Below are 20,526 nucleotides of genomic sequence, written 5' to 3' on the forward strand. Positions count from 1 at the left end.
CTGCTCCTCCATGTCCTAAAGTGATAATAAGTAGCTGAACTCAGCCATACAAACTGTAATAACAGCCCCTTCCATCCCCAAATTCTCTTTCGGGTGTGGGTACTACTATCTCCCATTTTTCCCACTTTCCAAGACAGTCCTGACTATGACAGACATCGCTAGCAACAGACTCACATCCTACAGCTCATAGGGATTCGGATTAGTCTTAATCCTGGACTCTGAATTTCCACTTTTTGTTGCATCTAAAATGCTTGCACAGTCTCTACACTTGGGCTTCTGCTCTGAATCCAGCATTCTGGGCTGCAGTCCTGTGCCTGTACAGTTTGGTTTTCTTAGGATATAGACCTTAATACCAAAATGTCTAGTCTTTACTGTCATGTGCAAAAATAAATGGCTCACCTAGACCATGGTACCACCAGGCACAGGGAGCACAGCTACTGACTTGCTGTGCCCCGCCCCACCCTCAATCCACCAGACCGAACAGCTGAGATATTGGCACCATCCCAGACTGAATGCGCCTGCCGGATACTGTGATCTAGACAACTGACCACGCCTCCTCCCTGCCCCAAGACAAACCTGACGGCCAGGTCGACCTCTCAGCACGCTTTCTCACCTTTCCCATTTGCCCAGTAGCATCCCAGGATCCACCCAGTTCAGCCCTTCTGAGCTGAGGCAATAGCTGGTAAAGGCAAAGCTCTACAAGTTTGTCCCAGAGTTCGAAAAAGTGGGTCAAGAAATATACAATAACCCATTATCCAGTAAATTCTTCTCCCCAGTCTCTAGGCTCTTTGGTGGTGGAGTCATTGTCTCCTTCATCTTTTTCTGTATTCTGAGCATTTGACCACTAGTAGGCACTCAAAAATACACATTTGTTGTCTGACTGGATAGATGAACATAAATGATGTCTGGTTCCGACATTATTCAAATTTTAGACTGCTTTCCTAATTTTTTTTTTTTTTTTAAGATCTGAGTTCTAAAATGAGGAAGAAAAAAAAAATCCCATCTCCGAAGGCAACTGATCTACTTTTAGTTTAATCTCTCTAAAATGTTGTGTCTAGGGCCGATGGCAAAGGTTCAGCAAGAAGCAGGACAAAATGCGGACAAGAGAAAGGAAGTCTTGGAGTGACTTATTTTCAAAACACTTTTTGCTATCTTAAGAAGAAGTTCTGAACGCATACAAAGGTGCTATTATCATCACTTCATTCTTCATTAACATGAGAGTCTGAGATTTTCAGGATTTGCAAGAGTATTATTAGAAGTTCCATTTAAATCCACAAGTATTTACTAAATGCCCAAGGGGAAGCAGTAACATGAGTTTCCAGACATGAGACAAATGTCTCCTATAAAAGAGCTCATAAGCTGAGGACAAAGAGCCCCCTTAAGCCTGGTATGAAGAGCCCCAGCAGCTGCCCAGTGATTTCTGAGGAGTCCACAGGAGTTTCACTCACCAGCACAGGATCCCACGAGGTTAAGGAACTGCTCTTCCCTGCAGCTGGTCCTGCAGTTACCATTGGTAAGAGAGACGTGAGGGTAACAGGAGATACAGTCAGACTCCAACGGCCCACGGCACTGCCTGCAGGTTGGGTGACATTCTGGCAGGGGGACGAAAACCAGGATTGGAATTAGCAGCTCAGCATGTATATGTGTGAAGTATTTAATGCACTCCACAAATTACATTAAGAGCAGACCTCCAACTCTAATCATCTTTAGAAGATCCCTGAGTAAGCCTGGCACAGCCTTGGACCTGACCTAGGGACTGCATTTCTGATGTCAAGGGGACTACTGCCCGTGAACACAATTTGGAATCTAGAACTATAAATATGTGAGCAATCGGCCACACATTCCAGAGGGACCAGCATGATCATCCCCATCTGTGTAATGAAGGAAGTTCAAATCACAGTCACAGAGCAGAAACATGAGTGGCAAGACTCCCTGACCCTAACATACCATGACTCAAAGAATGAGTGGGACAGGGAGAAAAAGGGGACATTTTGCTTCTCAGAAATTTCTAGCAGATGAAGGGGGAATCCATACACAGCAAACTATACTGCAACTTCTCTCTAGAGTCAGTGGCCATCCAGGCCCTCCCTTCAAGTCACCACCACTGGGATGCTTATTTTATCAGCAATACTGAACTAAAATACAAAAAACAGAAAAAAGTCCTCTTTCTGGAGGGTATCGTGAGCTGCCTCCGAAGTTCAATTCCTTAGAGGCAAAGTTATGCCAAAGCAATGTCTTCTCCAGAAAAACCACCAAATTAACAAGAGGTATGACACTGAAACAAACCAAGTGAGTCACCGTAAGGTGTAAGCAATAAGGAAAAGGGTGGCAAAGAATCAAAGGCGGCTGCAGCTGCAGCTGCATTGACGCTGCCAAGGGAGCAGCAGGAGCAAGCACATGGAAGCAGATTTAAGAACTTCTCTGTCACGGGCAAGGAGGTCTAAGCAGGTCTGAGTCCAAGAGGAGGGGATGTGAGGGGCTGGAGCTGGGTAGATCTTGCAGCAACTGATGAATTCCATCCTGGCACGCGGCTGGTGGGAAGCAAAGGCACAGATTTTGAGTAAAGTCAACTGCCTCTCAATTCTGGCAAGAGGCCAAGAGAAGATTAGGAGTTATTTAAGAAAAAAAAAAAAAAAAGCAAGCAAGCAAGAAAATGAACTGCTGATTAGAAAGATAGCACTCTCGCCCCTTCTACATTCCTGAGACTCTCAATGTTGAAAGCGCCTGTCCAAAAGATATAGCACTCTCTGGATGATTTCCAACACCCAGTTTTTCCTCCCTATCAGAATATTTCCAGTGACCTGGGTGCCCTGCTGCTCATGGTACCATCTATCTGCTGGCTTCCAGCAGACAGAGGCATGGACAGAGAAGAGCTAGAGCTACCCAGACTTTCCTCCCCTAAACAATTTTATACATACAAAAATCAGCTGGGCTAGGATGAAAGCACCTAAGCATAGAAACAGCTCTCAAGGGCAATCCTAATGACAAAGAAACCAGGAACATTCCCCCACTGCGCCTGACAGAGTATTTAAAGTAAAGCAACTCACCAGGGGACTGCAGAGATTAAAAAGACACTTAGAAAATGGCAAAAAATTCCAGAACAAATGTAATATTGATCTTCAATCATCAGCTAAATTTATGTTCATTCTAAATCGCTTCTTTGAAGTTTAAGGCTAGATGAATGTAACAAATATCAATTTATTTTAAAAACATGTCATAAGTTTATTATATTTACTGACTCCAGAAATACTTGCAATATAATTTCATATCAGTGGGCTTTTTCCTATCAGCTGGCCCCAACAATCTATTTTTTAGAAATAAAAGAGAAATAATGATAGAATGGTTTTTTTTTCTGTATATACCAAAAAAAAAAAAAAAACACACACACAGAGCTACAATAAAGTCCTTAAATTTTAGTATTCCGTCAATCTCAACAAAATTCTGTACTAATCCCAACTAGTAATTTTCAGAATCTCTGTCACTGAAACATAAAGGTGATCTTAAAAAACATACTGGACTGACATGTTAAAGTAAGAAGCAAATACCTCCATTTCCTTTTGCTCTATTCTGCTGTAGCCCGGGAAAGTGGGGCTGGGAAGTGCACAGTTACCTGTGCCAAATGCTTGATTCCATACAAGTGCATTAGCCCAAGGTAGCTTGTCTCCTTGATGAAGATCATCAAATCCATCCCTAATTTTGTGCATAAGCCATTCCTCCACTGAGAGGTGTATTCTATTCCTTCACCCACTCAAATATGGGTTACCTTGCTTTGACTAACAGAATATAGCAGAAGTGACAATGAGGTTAGGTGATAGGCAGCTTGCAGCTTCTGCTTAGGTCTCTTGAAATACTCATTCCAGGAGAAGACAGCTGACACATAAGAAGATGGACTAGCTGAGATTGCCATGCTGTGAGGAAGTACAATTAGCCACGAGAAGAGGCCTCATTGAGTAAGAGATTGTTGACCAGGTGACAGACATGTCAATGAAGAGCCCACCTGCAGGATCTGAAGAAAGAGCTGCCCGACAATCCTCAGAACTGGGAAATATAACAATTGTCTAATGCCACAAATTTGGGGTGGTTTATTAGGCAACAATTGATAACCACAGCAGTACCTCATTAAGAGGGAGAAAGTAAAAGATCTTCCTAGTGTCCTCAAGTGTCCCAATTGCCAAATTTCATTTCTTATGTGAAAGGAAATGGAGTCAGATGCAGTGACTAACACTTGTAATCCCAAGACTTTGGGATGCTAAAGAGGGAGGATTGCTTGAGGCCAGGAGTTCAGGACAAGTCTGGGAACAAAGTGAGACCCTGTCTCTACAAAAAATTAAGAAAAAATTAGTTGGGCATGGTGATGTATGTCTATAGTTCCAGCTACTTGAGAGGCTAAGGTAGGAGGATCACTAGAGCCCATGAGTTCAAGGCTGCAGTGAGCTATGATCATGCCACCTCACTCCATCCTGGATGACAGAGTGAGAATCCATCTCTTAAAAAAAAAGAAAAAGAAATAGAATAGTATGCAGCCATGAAAACAATAAATATACACATACATATCTGTACATATAACTTTGTATCACATAGACAATTGCTTATGACTTTATATTTTGAAAAAAATATAAAAAAGTATAGCTCTAATTTATTCTCAATTATGTAACAGCATGCCTAAAAAGTAGGTCAAAAAGGAATCTATCACCAGGGTAAAACTTGTTGCTTCTAAGATGTGGCATAATCAGTTGTCTTTATCCCCAAACCCCCATTTATTTTTCCTAGTCTGAACTTTCAATCCCTCTACAATAAGTACATATCTTTTTAATAATCAGAAACATAAACTTTAAAACTTTTCTAAAAAGCCACAGGCTGGGTACAGTAGCTCACATCTGTAATCTCAGCACTTTGGGAGGCCAAGGTGGGAGGATAACTTGAGCCCAGGAGTTCATGTCTAGCCTGGGCAACACTTTTTCCTACAAATAAGAATTAAAAAATTAGCCAAGCATGGTGGCACATACTAATGGTTTCAGCTACTCATAAGGCTGAGGTGGGAGGATTGCTTGAGCCCAGGAAGCTGAGGTGAGGTTGCAGTGAGCTGTGATCACACCACCGCACTCCAGCTTGGGCAACAGTAGCACCCTATCCCTATCTCTCTCTCTCTCTCTTTTTAAGCCATAGCAACAAAGACTTATGCTGAACTAAGTTCTGGTTCTTTTAGAAAATAAAGGTCATTATTTAGTCCATGACAGGAGTTATTTATTCAGATCATTGTCTTCCAGGCAAGAGAAAACCAAGTTCAGAGTTTATTCAAATATTACAGTCTCTACGGTAAAGCCGATTCTAATGTTTTATTTTCATGCTTCCTTATTGGAAGAACTAAATTTTACTTGTTCCCCTCCCTCTATACTTTGAACCTGCAAGTTCAAGATAAGGATTTACAGCAGAATCTTAGTCCCTGGTATGACAAGGTTCCTAATTACAGTGTCTGGCTACGCTCTGAAGACAAAACAAGGGCATAGGCAATGTGCCCCAGCATGTTACATATTCACTCACCTGTGCAACTACCTTCCTGGTGAAAGTAGCCATCTGGGCACTGGGAGAGGCACTGCCCATCCAATAGCACATGGGAAGGCCCACAGTCTGTGCAGTTACGTGGGCTTTTCCCTGCACATCTGAAACAGGACTGGTGGCAAGCTGGGGGAAAGATAAAGCAAAGCAGACAATCAGGAAAGCTCCACAAGACACAGATGGTAACTCTGTCTCTCCCATTAACATTCCTGGGCCAGAGTATGTTCTGTACATTCACTTGGTTTTCCCAGGGACAAGCCGCATATCTCACACACTTCTCTCTAAAGGCAGTCTCCTGCAAAGCAAGCATTTGTGGAACCCAGATTAAGTAAAGCACAAGTGCCTCAAAACAGAAATAACCATTTGCAGAATCATACATTTCTTTCTTCCCAAGTTCCCATTCTCAGAGAATGTCAAATAAAAAATAGGAAGCCGGAAAACAGTTCTCCCTCCTTTGGGACAGCTCTCTATCACTAGATATTCTGCTCCTTATCGGGTTGCTCAAATCAAAGAGAAAAGCTGGTGAGAGCTTCACTTATTGATTTCACATAGGTTTATAAAGTGCCTACTCTGAGATGGAGACTGGGCATACACAAATGAGAATTGCCCAACATGTTGAGCTGCTCAAACTAGTTGCTACAACAGACACCCAAGCAAGCTACTGAAATAGAATGAATGAAAGGCAGAGTGTAGCACAGAGAATAAGAGCATCACATCATAGCTCTATGTGAATTCGACTAACTCATTTCTCAAGGCTCCTGCTTCCTCATTTATAAAACAAGGATCCAAACAGAACTTACTACATGGGATGTTGTGGGCACTAATTGGGCTGATGAATATGAATTATTAGGATAGTGCTGGACACCCAGTAAGGGCTTAATAAATCTTGGTTATAAGCATTAACATTAAGTGCTGCATTAGAACTACCCACAGGTGAAAAGAGAGTAAAGGCAAGGAGAAAGAAAACATTTCTGCTTGCTTTCATTGGACCTTTAATGATAAAGGGGATAGTTGCATGACTTCTCAAGAGTAGCCATTGTCTTAATCATGCCTTTTTATTATCTATATTTTTGATTCTTTGACATCTGAAACCAAGCCGATTTTGGAGAGACTGACCCTCCTGAGGCTATATTCCTGGAGATAATAAATGATTTCCTTGGGAGCATGCCTTTCATATGCAAACTAATCCAAAACTCACACTCCCACCACCTCCCTTATCATACTCTTACACTCCAGGCTACTATTCTCCTGCCTTGGGGTCAGTTACTAGACAACTAGAGACAGTCTCTATACCTCACAGACCACTGTAATTATCCCAACTAGCCAATCCTAAGCCTGCTTACCCTACCTCACCCATCCCTTTCTACTGACGCTAGAGTAAAGTCTCTTGCCCATGTTCCCCCCATCACCTCTGCCTCCTGACTGACCCTGGTGCTCCCCCTTGTGGCCCTTTATACCATGGGGTGCCCCTTCCTCTTTGGAGCTGTGAGTAACAAACTTTTTCAATGGCAACAGTCTCCTGATCTTCTGGCCTCACCACACCGGTATAATAAAAACTACGTGTTAAAACAACCAGCCATTTATCTCCAATCATTCATTTGTCATTGAGCCTCAAGTAACTTCAAGTACTGGGGATACAATGATGAGTAAGACAAAGACCTGGTTCTTCATGCAGATAACCCCATGCATTTCAGGCCATCTTCTGCCCAATGGACAAGATCCACCAGACGGCAGAGACACCCTCTGAGTACATTCACTGTGCCTCAGCTTGGAAGGACCAGAATTGATTTTACACCACTGAGATCTCCATTGCCACCAACCCCTAATAAAATGTAACATAGAATCTTTAATATATATATGGAGCTAATGTTCAGCTAGGACATCCTTGTTCATCAGTACTGGTGGTTAAAGTATTGAACTGTTTCCATGCAGGTTGGTATATGGCTGTTGCCCTAAGCCTTCCAGTGCTCTGCTGCAGCCTTGACCCCACCCCTAGCACCCTGCCCCACTCATAGCCTGGCACCTACAGGCTAATACCCATACCAGGAGACTCCCAGGACTCTGCTCCTGAACTCAGATCAATGCCATTCTCACTGGGCAGTGCCCATGCCTTACTGGTTAAGAAATATTTTGATCATCATCCCTGGATATACTACAGAGTTTTATTCAAGAGTATTTTTTACTATATGATAAACAGAACCTAGAGATCCATATTTTTAATTAATGTTCTTTTTCTGAAATTCAATTTTATTTTTTAAGATTATAAAACAGCCCTATTAGCATAAGTCACAGCTAGGAATTTTTTCCCAAGTATTTTCAGACTCCTCTTAAAAAAATGAAGAAACTGATGTTTAAGAAAATATTATTATAAAGGAAGGATATACGTTAGCACCTTATTTAAGACATGTTTAACACAAAGTGAAGCAGTATGTAAAGGAAAGTGAGGTGGCAATACTTTAAAACACAGTTAAATTAACATTGTTAACACAAAGCTTTGCAGGATAATATGGGGGAAGCATCTTGAAGCAACACATTTTTGCACACCTAAATATATGTCTGATGATATCATTAGGTTTATATCAGACTTTACAAGATTGCTAAAATCCCTAGCTCTTCCTGTTATACCTCTTTAATCAATAGAAAATCGAAGTGTATCACCATGGAATTGAAAATTGGAGAAAGATTAATTAATGCATTATGAGTACAAACATTTCATTTCACTTGGTCACAAAATGAATGAAATAGCCTTACTCAATGTGCATAAAAGTTATTTTTCAATTATATACAACGGGAAGGTAAAGAGGACAAACAAGTTGAAAGGCTGGTAGGCCAAGAAGTCCAGAAGAAAGTCCCTTTGCATCCACTAGATTTTAGAAATAAGCTCCAATGAACGTTGCCACAACAGTCTTCAGAAGACTTCACTGAAAATGTTTAAGAACTAACTAGATAATGAACTAGTTAGTTGCTGTGGGTACAGAGGGAAAGGAATATGCTGGAATATACTGGATGATGATCCTCTTAAAGTATTTTTTTTCTCTCTAATGCTCTGTTTCTGCAAGTACAGGCATTAACATCTGCATCCTTTAAAAAAAAAGTCATGAAACTTCAATTCCGTGCTGGTTTTGGAAATATCGACACTATTTCAGTGACTTATATGAGGCTTAATCATTCTATGGAAGCTGATTTCATAGCAGGAGTTCTGTCTGAAGTCTAAGATCCTTCAAGGAAGACTGAACCCATTACAGAGCATAGATGGGAGATATCTGAAAGAAGTTCTATAAATAATTCCTCCGTGCAATACTACATTTTTAGAGACTGGCTTTCCAGTTGATGGCTAAGTACGTATATTTCTGAAAAAGCATAAGTGAGCTACTTAAGCACTAAAAAGTGTCCTTAGGTGACTATAAAGTCCAGTCAACCTGACCTCAGCAAAAACTGTACCTAAAATAATTAAACATACCATTTTTTATTCATTCTATTTTCCATGTATATTTCAAACAACTGATACTACTGTTTTTCTTTTTAATGATACAAAAAAAGTGATGAAGTGTCCTTACTTTCGTATCACACAAACTTTCCTGGCTTTTCATGTCAAAAAAGAATTTTGAGGGGTGCTTCTCTCAAAATATGATGTAGATATCAAAATCCTCTAGACTCAGAATGGGAGTACTGTGATAAGGGCTAAAAACTGAAATGAGTAAACTTAATCAAAATTGATCTCCCCCTTACCCTCACCCTCCTTTTCCTTCTTCTCATTACTTTTTGTTTGTTGTTTTTTCTTGGTGAAAGAGTTTTGCTCTGTCACCCAGGCTGGAGTTCAGCAGCATGATCATAGTTTTCTGAAGCCTCAAACTTCAGACCTCCAGCAATCCTCCTACCTCAGCTTCCCAAACCACTAAGACTGTAGGTGTCAGCCACTGTGCTCAGTCTTTTTTTGTTTTCTTTTTTAAATGAACACGATTTAACATCCCCAATCTCTTATGCTGACTAGATTAGAAACTCTTTAAGAGTAAAAATCACGTCTTTTTCATCTCTATGATCCCTGCAGTGCCTATCACAGTCCTTTGTCCCTGTCATGTCATAAATTCTCAATAAATGTATTTCTGCTGACTAAGTGAGTGGCCAGGTAGGTGTGTGGGGGGGGGGGGGGTGGATAGACGGATGGAAGCACTGGCATCATACTTATCTAGTTCTTCTGTCTTTGAAAATTTCTTTCAGCCTCTTTCTCTAACCATCTCATAAATACTGAATTTCTCCCAATTCCACCCTTTCCCCTTCCTTTTCTTACTCTTGGGCAAACTTTTCCATAGATTTAACGACGACCTCCATGCTAGTAAGTCCTAAATTTATGTGTACAGCTTTGACCTTTATCCTGAACTCTGATCACATAAAAGTACTACCTAGGAGATATCTTTCTCGGTGTTTCAAAGGTATCTCATATTCCTCACTTCCAAAATACTACTCTGCATCTACTTCTAAGCTCATCCCATATCCACTTAATGTAAATTGTGGACATCGGTCCAAAACTTTACTCACTATCCATCCCCAACTCCACATCCTACTTCCCTACCTGCTATTTCTTTTGTATTCCCTATCTCACTTGGTAGCTCCACCATTCACCAAGTTACGCTGAAACCTTGGAGTTATCCTACACTTTTACTTTTCTATCGCCACAACCCATTTAAGCTCTGTTGATTTTACTTCCTAAATCTCTCTCAAATCTATCCCACCTTCCCACGGCCCCTTACTATGGACCTTCAACATCATTCATGACCTGGGTTAGCACAGCAGCTTCCTAACCGGCCCTACACTGCTTCTGCCTATTTACCTGCCACACATCCACCGGATAGATCTTTATAAAATGTGAATTGACCAAATTATTTCCCTACTTAAAATCTTTTAATAGTTTACCCATACCAACAATGTGAACTCTAAACTCCTTAGCACAGCACATAAAGTACTTCATGTAACGTCCCATACACGCCCTGCATCTCAGCGTCATTCTGCACAATTCTCCTCTCTGGACTCTGTACTACAAGAATACCAAACACATTGTACTTCTCCAAATATGCCTTTGCACTTACTGTTTTCTTAGCCTAGAATGCCCTTTCTTACCTTCTTTACCTGGTGAACTCCCATTAATCCTTCAAAGGCTTAATCATGGAAAGTTTTCCCTCTACAAATCTTTCCTCACTACCTTCTCTCCTAGACAGAGCCCATCTACTTTGTGCTATTTCAGTCCCTTGTGACTGCTGCTATTACGGCATGTGTCATGCTGTTTTAATTACTTGCTTAGATGTCAGTCTCTCCTACTTGATCATGCTTTCCTTCAGGCATGGTCTGTAGCTTTTTCATCTTTCTCTCCCCAAAGCCTGGCACACCCATGCTATAAAAGCAAGAAGGGGAAAGTGAAGAAGGCTGAACGTTACCAGAAGGCACCTATTTGTATAGCGCATGTCAGCACTCTAGGGACTACGTTAAAAGGCATTGCTTAATATAGATTCCATATGCTTAATCCAATTAATGTAAGAGAATTCCAACTTCATAAACGGTAACATACTCTTAAGCTGTGCAGGCAGACTCCTGCCCACGTATTTCTTTAATTAAAACTCTTTGCCTTGAGGCCTTTGGTGAGTCGTAGCAACAACTAAATAATCAAAATACACACAGCATGCTTTATTTCTTCCTATTCACCTAAACCAAGTTAATTAATTGACCAAAGTAACTGGTGAATTATTTTTTTAAAAACCTGATACTAAACCTTTAGCAATTTTGTGCCATTTTGCTCTGTGCAGTAAGACCCAGCCCTGGGAGGCTAGAAACATTTAGTTGCTGAAATTCCCCTGATAAATCCCTGACCAAAGCTCCATCACCAATCTAAGTACAATGAAAAGGCAGGGATGGGACTATTGGGATGTTTATTACCTCTGTATTCTTTTTTAAAATCCATGTTTCTTCTGAGATAACAAATTAGACAAGGTGTAAGTAAAACCCGTTATTGTTGTACAGAGTTCATTTTTAAAGTAAAAGCTTGTAATTTCTTCAAAATTATATCCTCTTTAATCCTCATGCTGAACTGTGTGGAAATTGAAAGACTCCATTATTAATTTGCTACAGAATTGGGGCAATTACGTGGCTAATCTAATCATCCTGACCATGTTCATATTCAGTCCCAGTCACCACTGCCAAATTGTGTAATGGCAACTGAGCTCATTATTAATTGGATGGCCTGCCCTGAAATTAAATTGTAAAGCTCTAGTATGATATGCAAAAAAAAATGGAATCTAGGCTTAATAAAAAGAAAGTAAGTAAATACGTTCTGGGCAACTATGTCCTGTATTAGAACCCAGGATCCCTCATTGCTAAATCATTCTTTATTTGGTTCCTCCCAAGCATCACTTTTTTCATCTATAAAGCAGGAGTAGATATATGCAACCTTTCAAGATTTTCAACAAAATTATTGGGTGTAAGGACTTTCTAAACTATAAAGGGATATATACCCACATGTATGTGTGTTCGTGTGTGTGTGTTATATAAACAACTGTCCGAATTTATGCCATAAGATTAAAAGTAGTAATCTCAAAATGAAAGGGTTCTAGGTAGTGTTGACAGATAAACACAAGACACTCAATTAAATATGAATTTCAGATAAATGATAAATCATATTTTAGAATATCTTATGCAATATTAGAGATATGCTTATACTATAAAAATTATTCATTTTTAAAAACTTGCTAAAGCCTGAATTTTTATTTGCTAAACCATATATAGTAATAGGTATTCTTTTTCTCTTTTTTCCCCTTATTTATATTTTTTAAAGTTTCTATAATACGTATAATACATGCAATGAGAAAAAACAAAAATGGGGATGTCTTGCTAACTGTTGAAGAGAGAAAGCAGCACACCAGTGCTGAAGTGATATGCTGCTGCTTCTTTGATTAGAAGTTTTGCTTCTCCAAACTATGGTCCAGGGATCAGCAGCAACAGCCTCACCGAGGTGCATGTTATAAACGCAGCAACTCAGATCTCACTCCCACCCAACTGGATCTCAATCTACGTTTTAACAAGATTCCCAGGAGAATCCTATGAGAAATTCTGTTCTAGAGAGACCTCACATAAAAGCTAAGTCTTCAAAATAATTAAATCTTTTAAAAGAAAAAAGAAATCCTTCAAACATAGTGGAAGGAGAATCAGAGGCTGAGCTGAGCAATTTAAACAGATGCAAGGAACATCGGTAGCAGAGGCCTCCAAGAGACATAGAGCTCTAGATCCTTTGCTCTGTCTGTCCATCCCTGGGCTGCCACGTACTGCCACACCGGTTGTCACTAGTGACTCCAGGAGGAGCCAGGCACAAAGGTAGCTATGAGAATAGCAGCCCTGGGGTTGTGCAGCAGCGCAACACCTCCCCCTGCCCTCATCTCCATTCAAACTCACAGAGGCATGGGAATCAGTGAAGGAAGACTGATAAAAAAGTAAAAAATGTTTTTCTGATGTTGTTTTGGATGACACAGGTTTTTATTAAATTGTTGTAATTTGTTTAGTTTTTTTTTTTTTTTTTTTTTTTTTGCAAGGGGCTGATGTGTATTTCTTGGGTTTGGGTTTGCTTTTTTATGAAGTCACTTGAATCTATCAGTGCTAGCGAACATTCAGCTAAACTCGTGAGATCGAACTGATGAAATTGCTACAATTACTACAATTCTTCTTTTAGCTAATACTCAGTAGTAATATTTAATAAATGTGCACAATTTGGATTGATTATTGAAAATGTCTCCAATCTTTTACAATTAGCAACAAACTCTCTTCTGTGCCAGCAATTCTAGTCACACATTGGAAACATAGAGGCCTTGTGAAAAAGAAACATGAAGTCAAAGTTCTGCCTTCTGAAGCACCCAGTTCATTTTCTTTGATGAGTCAAAGCACAGGACAAATACATACATGTGGCCATCCCCATATTCCCAGAGCTCTTCTGCTTTCTAGTCACATCGGCCCATTCCTCTCCCCTCCATTACCTTGCTGGGGGCTTCTGGGCACAGACCAGCATCCATGGGTTTTGTTGCTGCTACTGTTATTCATTCATTCATTATTTATTTATTATCTGTTTCTCTCACTAAAATACAAGTTCCACGAGAAAAGGAATTTTCACTTGACCCATTTGATAGTATATTCGTAGTGCCTAGAAATGCCTGGCACCCAGGAGACACTCAACGAACATTTGCAGGAGGAATGAATAAAGACAGACTGTCCTCCAGCTTCCAATAAGTAGTGTTCTTTTTGATCACTGTTAATTTTAAATTTTTTTTGTTCTCTCATTGCAGACTCGGATTTTAGTCAAATATCTGTAGTATTGTTTCTTCATCCTGCACTAGGGTTTGTTGTGTGGCTCAAAGTAAAAACTTTTATGATAACTTCTGACACCACCTCAGTGTCTAAGTAAATTGCTTCTTCCTATAACGAATCTCTCTCTCCCTTTTATTAGCTGCAGTAATATTCTAATCACTCTGTGCTGTAGTTTCAAAGGAAGAAGGAGAGTTCTAGAAAACAGTTGTTTTTCTCTTCCTTACAGAAGCACTTGAAACTAAAGGTGCTGTAAAAGAAACCCTCAATAGTGCGTATGTGTGCACACACTCATACGCACACATGTACACACACGCCCATCGAACCTTTTTAATATTCTGTAGAGAGATAAGGATATTTCTGGGAAGATGTGGGAAGAAGAGCCCAGTGCAATCTCATAGAACTCCCAGGCCTGATTCATAGACACCACTTCAGCAGAATTGAAAATGGAACAGATTATGGGAAGGCAGAAAGGTTTCCAGAGATACAGGATGAGTGACAGGAAATACATCAATCAGCACACGTAACACTCAAGTAAGCTTGGAAACAATTGGTAGTTGTGCTCAGTTTCCCAATGGAATCGTAGGCAACTCAATTAACCTCTTTCTGCCACATTCTCATCACCTGTAAATTGAGTACAACAACCTACCTAGTGGAGATTGCACAGGGATTTGCTAATAAACGTGAGTAGACAGCTATATGTAGGATACTTAATAATATTATGTTAATGAGCATAAAGTCACAGGGCTACAAGGGACTCAAGAGGTCAGTTCAGTCCTTTCACATGGGACCACAATTAAACCATTCCAACAGAATTAGATTCTCACCTTTTTTTTTTTTTTCAGACAAAGTTTTGTTCTTGTTGCCCAGGCTGGAATGCAATGGCGTGATCTCAGCTCACTGCAATCTCTGCCCCCTGGGTTCAAGCAATTCTCCTGCCTCAGTCTCCCGAGTAGCTGGGATTACAGATACATGTCACCACGCCCAGCTAATTTTTTTTATTTTTAGTAGAGATGGGGTTTCACCATGTTGGCCAGGCTGGTCTTGAACTCCAGAGTTCAAGGTGATCCACCTGCCTTGGTCTCCCAAAATGCTGGGATTACAGGCATGAGCCACTGCGCCCAGTCAGATTCTAATCTTTTTAAAGGTGACTGTATAAAGGGCTTCCCAGAAACCTTCCCTTTGTCAAGGATGTTTTCTTAAATGTAAGATGCTCCAATCCTGAAGCATTAGTATGCTGTGCTTCTCTCCCTGTATGGAAAGGAGACTAGGAGCTGTACCACCTTGAACAGTTGGTCATATGAACTCTTTAGCCACTGGAATACAGTAGCATGACGGTTTATAGCACAGATACTGGATACCAGATTTCGGTTCCCACTGGATTCTACTCTGTGCTGGCTACATGACTTTGAGCACATCACAACCTCAACTTCCTCAAGCCTCAGTTTCTGCTCCTAAACAATAGTTGTCCTACTGATCCCATAAGGTTGGCATTGAGACTAAGTGAGCAAAACCAGTAAGGTACTTCTCACAGTGCCTGACTCATGGTGGGTATTGAATAAGTGGTCATATTATTTTCTGGGCTAAAAAACCCTGGTCACTCTAATTTTTAATTATTTACAATTCTATTTCTGAACTCACTCCAAATTCCCAATTTTGAATGTTTGATGTGGTGCTCAAAATTGTAAGAAGCACCTAACTGCGCTCAGTGATCTAGGAAGATGTCACTTTGATTTTTCATGGGAGCACTGTACCAAAGGGAAAACCAGAATCATTAGGCTACAGTGAGGAATTTTCTGTGGGCTTTTCTAGCTTCTCTGCTTTCAACCTGTGTGCCACAAAAGCCAAGGGTCTCACTTAGCATCTCTCTGAATTCTTGGAAAGACTGGTGCTCCTGGAGGTCTAATTCCTCTGTGGTTTCCACTAAAAACCTCAGGGTGCACAGTTCAAGGCTGTGTAAAACTATGCAGACTAGTTTCACAGATTCCATCAAATCACAAATCACTTCTGTAACAATGCGGGATACTGGGAGGAAGAGAGAAGTTATGCTTTCTGTTTCTATTTTATCCTTGTACTTTCCTCATATCAAGCAGGGCTAGGCACTATAATTATCTTCTTTAGGGGATATGGGTTTTGCCAGAAAGCAGAAGTGGCTGGAGGAAGCTTGTCTGGCGAACCTAAACGCACTGAAGAAAACGGAGAAGCAATTAAACAGAGGAGAAAAATGCTTTTTCCTGTCCCTTGCTCCCAGCACCTCCCCTCCCACTGGAGTCTCTGGGGTCCTTAAGGAAAGAGCCACATCACCCTCCACTTTGGCACCTGGAAGTAACCAGACCACAGGAGAAGGCTGTGTGGCGTGTGCCTTGGGATGGCACTGGGACTCGGCAGCAACAAAGATGCCCATATTCCACAAGTGGTTATAAAAACAGCCATGGGAGTTTAAATGGCCACAGAGAGGTTGGGCAATGCATACATGGTAGAAACCAGGATGTCTGGAGAGTAGCAACCTTGCCCTCAATTTCTGGGCACGATGAAAATACCCTGGAGTCTGGAGCCTCCCAGGAAGCAGGGGATTCCCCATCATGTTCCAGGACACCTGAGTATACAGAGGGAGGTTCGCACCTACGGAGCAGGAGGGCTTCACAATTTATCAGCAACTTCGACACTCCTCACCATCTTTGAGCCTGGCGAAAAGGCTACATGTCAGCCTATTCTAACGCTGTGAATACAAACACTCAGAGAGGTTAAGTGTCTGGTCCTGGGTCTCTGCATTTCAATTCTGCATCCTTCCAACTGTGCCATATGACACCTTGTGTCTGAAATTTTTTAACCTAGTCTTGAAACCCACATTTCCCTGTGAGGGTATATTGAAATGGAGGCCACTTCAGTGAGCAGACTTGTAGGATACAAAACTGAATTTGCAGCATGCTTACTGTTACATTACAAAGATAAACACGCAAAGCTATGAATATGAAAAAAGACTCAGATATCATAACAAAATGGAAAAGACAATTGGGTTTAGGTAGTGTGTAGATTATAAAATTTTTAATGAACATATGTTTACAATGAAAAATATAAATTAATGATTTTTGTTTTAGGTAGCGTTAGAGTCAAACTATTCACCCAACAGCAAGGCAGCTACTTGTGGGAACAGAAAGAAAACTATACCCTTCCTTTTCATCTCCTCATAGATGGCCTGGCTATTGAGTCAAATTATTCCGGATGTCATCAATTCTCTATAGACGATATGCCAAAGCAAACAGCAGAAATCACTTCTAAATTTTGACAGAAGTCCAGATTTTGCCCTGAAGGGACCAATTCATATTCAGAGTAGCAAATTAGAAGAAATAATAAATGAAGTTCTACAATGAGCTCTGAGTCTTTTGTAACTACACATAGTGGTCCCTAAAAGAATTTCTGTCTGAGACTTCCACGAATGGAACTTTGGAAAAGGTAGAGTCGAAGGGATTAGCTCTTTACGATCATCTATGGTTCACAAAGGGAGGGAGGCTATTGATAGGGGCTACTCTTTTGCACATTCGTCTCCTGCTTTATTCACAAGCATCTTGGAACCATTCTAACATGAAACATAGATCTTCTTCTTGGCTTTGGTCCCACCTTACAGGATCTCCCAAGAGGTAAGCCCAGAGGATACCTAACACTTTCTCAAATCATGCTTACCTTCACATATGCCAGTGCTCTCCAAGTAAAAATGGGCTCTACACTGGGCTAGACACTCGCCAGAGGGGATGCCCAACCCAGACAGTTGCTCCACTTGCAGTCCTTCCTCTGGCTTCTTACACCCAGTACAGTGAGAGGGCGCAGGACCCATACAAGCCAGGCAGGAGGAGTGACAGGCTGCAAATGGAAATAAAAGGCAGAAAATAATACAAGGATCAAACATATGTTGCAAATCTTTCATTAAATCAAACCCACTTAGAAAAGTTCACCAAACGCAGCACTTCAGCATATTATTTTTCTAATGTTCTATATAAAGCACAGAGTGATAATAATGTTTGTGAAAGGAAGAGTGAGGGGTGGTGTTAACCAGTCACATCTTCCAGGTCCCATAAGGACTGTCGGGCTAGACAACAACAATAACAAACAAACAAACAAAACGAGAAAACTGGACAATATTAGCTTGGTTCTCCAGAGAAACACACTCACTAAATGACGATTTAACATTACACCCTTGGTTTTTATCGTAGCTTTTTAGAACCATTCATATGGAAGCCATTACTGTATCTTTTGCAAAAAAATGGTGGTTGTGTTATTACCTATGAGTCATCCATCACCCACTACATAGAGGTCCGGGCAACAAATTCCTCTTAGAATTTATCTGGGTTAAGGCTGCTTTTCTTTTTTTTTTTTTTTTTTTTTTTTTGAGACGGAGTCTCGCTGTGTCGCCCGGGCTGGAGTGCAGTGGCCGGATCTCAGCTCACTGCAAGCTCCGCCTTCCGGGTTTACGCCATTCTCCTGCCTCAGCCTCCCGAGTAGCTGGGACTACAGGCGCCCGCCACCTCACCCGGCTAGTTTTTTGTATTTTTTAGTAGAGACGAGGTTTCACAGTGTTAGCCAGGATGGTCTCGATCTCCTGACCTCGTGATCTGCCCGTCTCGGCCTCCCAAAGTGCTGGGATTACAGGCTTGAGCCACCGCGCCCGGCCAAGGCTGCTTTTCTAGACAAGAAAGAGGCCCCTTTGAGCAGCAATGAATGTTTCGTAATCCATCACTGTGTTTGCTTACCCTGGCTACTGGTGAAAAGCAAAGCCAAATAAGGTAGTCAAACTATCTGGTGCCCACATTTGAATACAATTAACTCTCCTGTTCTTTAAAAGATTCTCTCAATTTTCTCTTCCGAAACAGTTGTTGCAAATTTCCTACTTCAAATACGTTCTTCTTGTAACTATTCTCAAACTCTGTTCTAAGGATCCCGATGTACAAATAAATATACAGTGATTTCACTTAATTCTGATGTACAAATAAATATACATTGATTTCACTTAAAGTGTTTGTTCCCAATATTCTAGTTTCAAAATGCTTAAATGATATCGCCCTCCCAAGGAGCCCAAAGCCTTGATGGCAAACAGCTATTTAAGATTTTGCCATTTCACTCAGCCCAGAGGCATCACTAGTGACTCTCAGTTTGCTCAGCAGTATCATTACCAAAAAGAAATTCTTCAGGGAAAAACAAAATGAAGTCTAAGAAAAACATTAGCAAAGGTAGGAGAGTAGAGAAAGGAGGCAAGAGTTCTATTTTGTTTTAATGTACAGGAAAGAAAATAACATTCCCCCTAAAAACAGCCAGAAAAAAAAATCATAACCTTTTGAGTGTCTTCACAAATTTTCAAATGAATTTTTTTCAGATCAACCCTTCGCAAAACTATTGTAATGAAAAATGTTTATAATGTATGGATAGCCATAAAAGATACACTAGAAGAAAAGTTACATTGGAAAGTTGTATTACTGAAAGAAGTAAATCTATGTTCTTGTGGGATAGCCTCTCAAGAATGATGGTGACACCAACAATACCTTTGCAGACCTCGTAGTCAGAGTAGAAGCCCTCTCCACAGTGCGGCAGACAGTGGCCTTGACGCAGAGCCTTGGGGGGGCTGCAGGCTGTACAGTGAGAGGCTGTGGGCCCAGAGCAGCTGGCACACGAGTTATGACAAACTGAGGAAGAAAGTGAGAGGGAGAACACCATGAGACAGGAGTGAATAAAGCGCCCACTTCCTGGTCGGGCTTCGCAAGCCTGGGACTCTTAGTCCCCTCTGGATGTCACACCAAACCAAGGGGAAAATGTGTTAGGAAGTGGTTACACTGTCTGAACTGCCCACATGGCCCTTTATCCACCATTTAACCATGCTCTACATATTGCTTATTAGCTACCCTTTATTTAGTGTTCGTATTAAGCACTTTCTACACGCTGTCACTTTTAATTTTCCTAACAACATTATGAGGTAGTTATTACTAACTGCATTTTATAGATGAGGAGACTAAGGTCTTGGAAGTTAAAAAATTTACCCACGATTTCAGGCTTTATTCATAGCAGGGCTGAGATTTAGCCCTAGGTCCGTCTGGACCTAAACCTCACACTGCCTAAATGGATTAGAGTGGAAAGGCTGTGGGTCAGAGCATTGGAAGCACTGGCATTTTGACCAGTGTCTCCACCAATTCATCAATGCCCTCAGTCAAGCCTAGGTCTCTCCTGGCCTAGTTTTCTTGGTATGAGCACAGTGAAAGGTTGGACAAAATGATCATTTAAGATACTTCCAGCTTTAACATTCTAGGATTTTAAGTAACAATTACAGTAACGACTCTGACCACAACATATGACAATGTTAGTAATACATGTCCGCTGCTTTGGCTCTGGTGTTAACAGGGACATCTCTGACTCTAAGGGATAGGTGCTGGTGGCATGGCCTGGCTGAGCCTCTAGCAGGACTGGGGTCAGGAGTGAGATATGGGACGAAAGCTCTGCAGGACCATGGTCAGGAGCTGGGGGTGGTGGGTAGAGATGGGATGAGAACGTGGGGGCAGGACACAGAGGAAAGGTGCGAACACTGGGTGAGTAAAGATGTTGGCAGGCAAAGGGGAGGCTGCTAAGGAGAGATGTTGAGATAGGTCTAAACACCCT

At 41.1% G+C, this 20,526-nt stretch overlaps 1 protein-coding gene across 1 annotated transcript in view; it reads right to left on the reverse strand.

The window, feature by feature from the left end:
* FRAS1 (Fraser extracellular matrix complex subunit 1) overlaps positions 1–20,526 on the reverse strand; it is a 478,911-nt gene that overhangs the window by 228,351 nt on the left and 230,034 nt on the right. Inside the window, exons 17-20 of the mRNA XM_033214331.1 lie at positions 19,422–19,562; positions 17,572–17,748; positions 5,542–5,682; positions 1,449–1,592 (exon numbers count right to left, since the gene is read on the reverse strand). Of these exons, the coding sequence (XP_033070222.1) occupies positions 1,449–1,592; positions 5,542–5,682; positions 17,572–17,748; positions 19,422–19,562 (603 nt within the window). The remainder of the gene's footprint in view (positions 1–1,448; positions 1,593–5,541; positions 5,683–17,571; positions 17,749–19,421; positions 19,563–20,526) is intronic.

Source organism: Trachypithecus francoisi, unplaced genomic scaffold (assembly GCF_009764315.1).
Source record: "Trachypithecus francoisi isolate TF-2019V2 unplaced genomic scaffold, Tfra_2.0 Lachesis_group1, whole genome shotgun sequence".
In the NCBI taxonomy this organism is placed as follows: Eukaryota; Metazoa; Chordata; class Mammalia; order Primates; family Cercopithecidae; genus Trachypithecus; species Trachypithecus francoisi.